Source organism: Belonocnema kinseyi, chromosome 9 (genome assembly GCF_010883055.1).
Source record: "Belonocnema kinseyi isolate 2016_QV_RU_SX_M_011 chromosome 9, B_treatae_v1, whole genome shotgun sequence".
Classification (NCBI taxonomy): Eukaryota; Metazoa; Arthropoda; class Insecta; order Hymenoptera; family Cynipidae; genus Belonocnema; species Belonocnema kinseyi.
The window spans coordinates 48,355,415-48,363,594 of NC_046665.1; the positions used below are offsets into that span (position 1 = coordinate 48,355,415).

General features: G+C 28.6%; 1 protein-coding gene across 2 annotated transcripts in view; it reads left to right on the forward strand.

Annotated features, from left to right (window-relative positions):
- Positions 1-8,180, forward strand: part of LOC117179300 (protein FAN-like) — a 29,298-nt gene that overhangs the window by 20,429 nt on the left and 689 nt on the right. Inside the window, exons 13-16 of one of the 2 annotated variants that reach the window (XM_033370952.1) lie at positions 4,231-4,461; positions 4,531-4,619; positions 7,157-7,408; positions 7,620-7,956. In XM_033370952.1, coding sequence (XP_033226843.1) covers positions 4,231-4,461; positions 4,531-4,619; positions 7,157-7,408; positions 7,620-7,711 — 664 coding nt within the window. In that variant the 3' untranslated portion in view covers positions 7,712-7,956. Of the gene's footprint in view, positions 1-4,230; positions 4,462-4,530; positions 4,620-7,156; positions 7,409-7,619; positions 7,957-8,180 lie in introns of those variants that run through there. The other variant, XM_033370953.1, reaches the window with a different exon arrangement.

The window sequence follows — 8,180 nt, forward strand, 5'->3', positions numbered from 1 at the left end:
AATTTGGTTTGCAAGCCAATGTTGTGAGTGAAATTGTCGTTGTCCGGGGGATCCGATTTCCCAGAGGGGTTCGCCATGTTTTTGGCGTAGGCCTTTTGGCCTTTCTCACAAAGTGGACCACCTATCTGCAACCAGAATCAGGTAATACAGGGTCAGGAAAATAAGGAGGAAAGTGGAGGTTTAAAGAAACGACACTTTAGCACAGCAAGTGCTATTATCACCTTAAGAAACACCAGATCACAGAGCAAGTAAACAACCCTTGACGGCGGCTCAGACGCAACTCAATTTAGGACTTATTAATAAACGAGTGAGCGAGCGACGAAAGCGAGAGTGCAAGCGTGTAGAAGGGTGGAAGTGTGTAGAAGGGTGGAAGTGTGTAGAAGGGTGTGGATGTGAGAGGTTAATTGAGGAATAGTGAGATTGAAAAGAGGAGTTAGATATTTTGGAGGATTGAGGAGAAAGATTTATGTGCAAGTTGAGGTTGGGTTGTTTGGAGATTTGTGCAGGGTGGGAGGACTGTGTTGATCGGGTTGGTAGTAGCAGGGTTGGGTAGCGACGCCGAAAGGCGAGACAGGTACCAGACCGCGACGGTAGATAGAGGCAGAGAAGCATGGAAGGTGAGAGAGTCTGAATTTGATTCATGGCTAGAGGAGCGAGTATCTCCACGGAAGAAACGGATTTAGAGCAGGAAGTGTTCATTACTCTGAAAGAAAAGATCAAGGAAAGGAAGGCAAGGGGGAAGCATAAGAGAACTATAGAAAAGGAGAGATTAAGAGCAAAAAGCGTAGGTTCAATTGAAGCTTTTATCAAAAGGAAGAGAGGGGAGAGGGAAAGCTGTGAAGAGAAGGAAGATATTGGTGCGAGCATGAAATATAAAAAAAATTGTAGATCGCCGCCGGAAAAGCAGAGTTTCGTAGGGAAGAGTAATAATAGTAAGGGGGCTGATGGAAGCGGAGATGAAAGTGACGTTCCGATGAAAGAGGAGAGACTAAAGGAAATTTGCGAAGTGATGATAGAGGTAATGAGGATTTATGAAGAAAAGCAGGAGAAAAGGGGAGAGGAATTAAAGAAGGAAATTAGGCGGGAAATGGCGGAACTTAAGAAAGAAAGAAAAAAATGGGAATAAGTCAGGCGAAAGTTAGAAAATAGGATGCAGTCTTTGGAACAAAAACTAGAGAAGCAGGAAGAAAATAATAAAAAGGTAGAGGAGATGCAAGGTAGGATGAAGAAACTTGAAAGCTCGAACCGAGATTGTGGTGGGGGCGAGAGTGGGAATAAGGAGATGGAAAGGCTGAGAAAAATAGAACAAAGAATTGAAAGGAAAGAGAGGGAAGAAATAAAATTAAACATAGGGATAAAGGGTATAAGATTAGATGGGAAGGAGCTCAAGGAAGGGGTGGACGAAGTACCAAAAAGGATTGATGCTGAGGTACAGATAGAGGAAATGCGACATGTAGGAAGGGAAGAGCGAAGAGGGGAGATAATGGTACTGGTGAAACTAAAGAAATGGGAAAATAAGAGGGAGGTGATGACAAAGAAGAGGTTATTATATGGAAGCCCAGTGAGAATAGAGGATGATTTGACATGGGTAGAAAGGAAGATGCAGTATAAATTAAGAAAAATAGCGGAAGAGGAAAGAAAAGGGTGAAAGAGAACATGGATTAAGTATGGGAGTATACAGATAGACGGAGTATGGTGGGATTGGGATGAAGAAAGGGAACAGATAGTAAGAAATGAGGGGCAGGGAAACTAGGAGAGGAAGGAACGGGAGATAGGAAAATAAGAAATAGGAAGAAGGAAAAAAAGATGAGAAACGAAAGTAGGGAGGAATGGAAGATTTGTTACTGGAATATTGCAGGATTGGAGAGAAAGGATAGGGAGTTTATGAGAAATTTGATACAATGGGATTTAGTCATAATGATGGAGACGTGGCTAGATGAAAAGGGATGGGAAAGAGTAAGGAGAAGGTTACCAAGAGGTTACAAATGGCAAGTGCAAAATGCAAAGAGGAAGAATAAAAAGGGCAGAGCAATGTGAGGAATGGTGATGGGAGTAAGAAATAAGTAAATGAATGAATGGTAATGATGGGAGGATAGAAGTATAATAATTTTATTTTTAAACTCGAAAATATGAGTTTTTATCAAAAAGGTTCATTTTTAAACAAATATTTGAATTTTCAATCAAATACATGACTTTTCTACCATGAAGATTATTTTGTTTTACCAAAAAAGACAAATTTTCAAATAAAATTATTAAAAAAAGAATTTAATTTTCAAACCAAATAAACGAATTTGCAACCAACATGATTTTTCTGTGAAGAAAACAAATTTTATTTTTATTTTCCTGTATTTATTTGCTTTAAGGTTATATAAATATAATTTTTCTAGGTTTTTATAGAAACTTCAAAAAGATTCTTGAAGATTTGAGATATGTCGAAATAGTATCTAAAAAATATCTACATTTTTTTTATCTTGCAGGATTTTATAAAATTGTAGGAAAAAATTTGAGTGAGTTAAAAAATATTTAGAACTTTTTCGTGTATATAAATATTTAAAAAAAAAATTATTGATCTTCCATATTCATTTTTGAAAATATCAGAAATCTTTTGTAAACTTAAAAAATATTTGAATAATCTTACCCATTTGTTTACAAATTTTTCGGAAATCTTTTATAATAAAAAAAAAATATTTTGAAATATTCTCTTAGAATTAATTAAAAAAAGTAAAGAATCTTAAAATATTGCCAGGAATCTTAAGGAATTTTTTGGATTATGTTGATACCTTTCAAAATCCTTAAAGAATTTCAAAATGTTGTATCAAAATCTTAAAAAATCTATAATTCGCTAAAAAAATTGTTAAAATTAGTAAAATTTTTCCAGAAATGTTGAATAATTTCTGCAAAATAAAAAAAATCATCTTAAACTCTTGTAGATTCTTTTTTAAAGGTTTTCGAAATCTTATAGATAGTATTCTCTTGGAACATTTCAAAATTTTTAAAAAGCTTCTAAATTTTTGTTCACTCTTTAAAATTATACATTTTGTTTTAAATTTGTAAAAATTTGTTCAGGTTTAAAATTATTTTTGTATCTATTCAAAACTTCTAAATATCTCTTAAACTTATTCATTTTTTAATAATTTTTTAATTTTGCAAAACTGAAATTTTGTAAATATATTATAATATATTTATTATCTTCGAAATTGATATAACTTAAATGTAAAATTATAGATTTGAATGAGCAATTCTAATCTAGGTTAATTTTTGAGACCTTAAAATTCAAGTTTTTTTGTTTCAAAGGCTTAAATTTGAAAAGGTTTGATTTGAACTTCTTAATTATTGGAGGTTTTTAATTTCATGATGTTTTAAAGGGCTCGAGTGTAAACAATTTTTCATTTTATAATACAACAATGCTTGGTGATTGAAAATTATTTAAGTTTTAAATTATGTTTGGATTAGTTTAATATTTAACAATCAGGAGTAGACATTTTTGCATTTCTAAAGCTCCCCATTTAAAATTATTTTTTATTTTCAACGTTTTTTTTATAATTCAATTTTGAAGGCTTATAACTGAGAATTTTTCAGTTTGAATGGTGAAAACGACGGTAAATTTATTTCTTGATCGTAGATAAATAGGCCTAATCAATGAAAATGCTAAGTTAGAATTATTTTATGTAAGAACAATTAAAAATTCTAGAATTAAATTTTAACGCTTTTATTCAGATTTAATATGTTTCTAATTCCTTTGAATTTTAAATTATCCAATTTTCAAAATTCTAATATAAAAATATTCAATTTTTAACTTTTTCAAATTGACCTATTTGAATTAATTTAACCTGAACTTATTTAATTTCGAGGTTCTTCAATTAAAAATATAATTGTTCAATTCTGAACGCTTTGAACTAGAAATGATACAATTTCAACACCTTTCTAATGAAATTCTTTCATATTCCAAATTTTAGTCTTTAATTTTTTCAATTTAGAGAGCCTCTGATTAATAATTTTGTAATTTCTAACACTGAATTAAAAATGATTCAATTTTAATTTCTTTTATTTATAAATAATACTGGTTTAATTCCTTTTCATTCCATTCGAAATATTGTCCAGTTTCAATTCTAAATTATCAATTGCTGTTTAATTTCTTTGAACTTATCATTAGTTGTTGTTTTTTTAAATTTAGTTCATAATGTTTTTGTAAAATGATTAAATTAAATTAAATAGAATTTATATTTTCAGAATATTTTACGACGTCGAATTTGGAAAAGTGATAGACTCAATTTTAGGACACGAAGATGCAATTTCATGTCTGGCATTCAGTGCAATAAATAATGTAATCATATCAGGATCCTGGGATTGTACAGCTAAAGTCTGGCGAACTTATACTTCCGGCTCGAAAATTAAACCTGCAGAATATCTCGTTGCTCAACTAGATCACGACTGTAAAGTAACTTCGATTAATATTTCTAGGTAAATTAAACTTTTCTATAATTATTATCATAAAGAAATTCCTTTTTCCATTTTTTTTTAAATTTTCAGAGATGAGAGTTTATTAGTCTCAGGAACAGAGGACGGAGAATTATTTTTGTGGAGCATGGAGACATACAATTTGCAATTTAATGTCAAAGGTAATTTTTAATAGTTCAAATTCAAAATTATACGTATTCAATTCCTAATATTTCAAGTTGAAGCGTACTGAATTTTCAACAACAAATATGAAATATCAATCCAAAAGGTGGAATTTTCAATAACATAGTTGAATTTTTGAATTAAAAATATAACTTTTAACAAAATAGCTGATTTTTCACACAAAGAATTGAATTTTAAATCAAATGGTTAAATTTTGAAGTTAAAAAAATTTAGAAGCGAGTTTGGTTAAATTTTCAACAGAAAAGTTAATTTTTTCACCAAGAAAGATGAATTTCCAACAAAAAAAAAGATTACTTATCTACAAAAAAGTGCTGTGTGTCCAGAAAGACGTATTTTCAACAAGACAGTGAAATTTTAGACAAAAAAGATGACTCTAACAAAATATATGTATTTTCAACGAAATAATTAAATTTTCAACAAAAAGTTGAATTTTCAACCAAATAACTACATTTTCACCCTACAAAGATTAACTATAATCAAGGTTAATTTTTTAAAAATCGAATTTTAAATTAGTTAAATTTTTATCAACAAAATTCATTTTTTGTCGAATAGTTAAAATTAAAAATAAATAGATGAATTCTCAACTAAGATTAACTTTCTGCCAAAACAAGAATTTTTAACAAAATAGATGCATTTTTAAGCAAATACTTGAATTGTCAACAAAAAATTAAATAGTTAAATTCTCAGTTAAAAAAGTCAATTGTCAAGAAAAACAACTTATTTTCAAATAAATAGTTGAATTTTTAACAGAAAGGCTATTTTTACATCAAACAAGATGAGTTTTCAAAAAAGAAAAATGACTTATCTACAAAAAAAAATTCTGTCAAAAATGACGAATTTTCAACAAAACAGTTTAATCTTTTACTGAAAAAAACGTTTTAACAAAAAATGTGATAGTAGATAAATATTCGGTTCAAAAAATTAATTTAAAAAGAAGCATTTTCAACTAGTTGAATTCAACCAAAAAAGACGAATTTTTAACAAAGTAGTTGAATTTTCATCAAAAAATGTAATTTCCTGCCAAAAGACAAGAATACTCAACTAAATATTTGCATTTTTTGGAAAAAAGATGACGTTTTGAATAAAAAAATAACGAAATTATTTAATTTTTAACTAAAATGATAAAAATCTAACTTAGAATGATGAATTTTTGACGAAAAATGATTTTATTTTAAAATCGAAAGCAGTTTAATTCAACCAAAAAAGGCAAATTTTTAACAAAATAGTTGAATATTCAACCAAAACAGGTTAAGGTTTTACGAAAAAAAATGAATTTTTAACCAAATAGTTGATTTTTCAACTAAAAAAGATAAGTTTGCTACAGAAAATGAATTAGTTAAATTATCGGTTGAAAAAAATTAATTTTTAATAAAAGAAAAAACGAATTTTCAGTTGGTTGAATTCAACCGAGTACGACGAATTTTCTGCCGGATAGTCAAATTTTTAAGTATATAGTTGTACTTTTATTTTAAAAGATGAATTTTTGAACTAAAAAACTTTTTTTAAGACTAATTTTTAACAAAATAGTTGATTTTTCATCAGAAGATATTTTTCTGCCAAAAGACGAAATTTTAACAAAATACAAGAATTTTCAATTTAACAACTGCATTTTTTTCTAAAAAAAGATTAAATTTTTACTAAAAAGAAATCAATTTTCAAACCAAAAAGATCAATTTTCTACTAACAAACAAAAATTTTTAACCCAAAAATATTAATTTTCAACAAAAAAGTTATTTTCAACCAAATCGTTTAATTTTTAAGACAAGAAAAAACGAAGTTTGTACAGAACCGTTGAATTTCAACACTAAAATATAAATTTCCATTAAAAAGTTAATTTTCTGCCAAAGACGAAATTTTAACAAAGTACAAGAAATTTCAATCAAACAGTTGGATTTTTTGCCAAAAAAGATAACATTTTTACCAAAAAGAGATGAATTTTTAAACAAAAAAGATGAATTTTCCACAAAATAGTTTTAATTTTTGAGTCCGAAAATATGAATTTATAATTTTAAAAAGTTCATTTTCAACAAAACCGTCTAATCTTGAAACAAACAATTTTTTCTACAAAATAGTTGAATTTTTAACGCTAAAATATAAATTCCCAACACAAAAGTTAATTTTCGACGAAAATAATTGTTCTTCAACTATGAAAGGTGAATTCTCAACGAAGTAGTTGAATTTTCAATCAAAATTGATTGATTTTGTACGAAAAAGATGACTTTTCAACAGAATACACGAATGTTCAACAAAATAGTTGAATTTTCATCTAAATAATCAAATTTTCAACTAAGTAGTAGAATTTAAAAAAAACAGGGTGAAATCGATACCAAAAATATAATAACAACTTTTTCAACCAAAAATAATTAGGATTAAAAGAAAATAATTAAATTTTTTATTGTGTTCTATTAATTCAGTTTGAATTTGAGAAAAAAGAGGAATTCTTTAAAAAGCGAAAAAAGATCAAGAATGTGAATAGTGTTCTGCAGTCAAATAATAATTCTACATTTTTGTCTAGGACACTCAGCAAAAGTCAACGCAATAACCTTCGAGCCGGAGTCAAAAAATATAATTTCCTGTGGTTCCGACAAAGTATTAAGTGTAATTGACGTTCGTACGAGTACACAAATTTATCATAAGATTTTGGAAGTCGAGGCGACTTCATTAATGTGGATAAAATCGCTTTTATTAATCGGGGATAACTCTGGAAACCTTAGCGTTTGGGATCCTCAGGCTGTGAAATTCATCTCGAAATTTAAGTGTCACAATGGTAATTTGAAGAAATTTATTTATTATTTACAACGCTCAACTTGCAGATTCTCTTTCGCAAATGCAAAATACAAAGCAGATTTCCTAACTAGATTTCATATTATAATAACTAAATTCAAATGGCAGATTTTTCAAAAAGAACAGAACAATTTAAAATAAAATTCACAATTTTCAAAAGAAAAAACTATAAAATATTGCAAATTTTATTTCAGGTTCTCTGAGTTCGATAGCCGTAACGTCGGACAATAAAAATGTGATGACAGGCGGGAAAGACAGAAAAATAATCGTCTGGGATTGCGACTGAAACTAGTAGTCAAATACGCAGACGGGGGTTTTAAAGAATTGATTGTTATTGAAATAAAATCGAAATTCGAGTCACTTTTGCGCGTTTTTCTATATTTCGAATACGGAAAAATATGTCTAAAACCTTATTTATTGTAAATAGTAACGAAGACTGTTCAAGTATTGTCAAGGCTGTAAAAAATGTAAAGCTTTTTTATGAAGCTAAGAAATTTCGAATCAAGCAATAAATAATAATACAACTGTAAAGCTTTGGTGGAAGAACTTGACTAGCTAAATTTACTTTTTGCTAGTTTTTCGTTTTACCCTAGAAATTATGGATAAAAAATTACAGATTATAAATTAAAAATTAGTTTTTATAAAGTAAAGGGCGAAAAAGTTAAAAGGTGATGAAGAAGATGCGTAAAATGCTTAGCTTCGTCGCAGCATTACTTGAGGAGATAGAGTCGAGTAGATTATTTAATATTTACTTA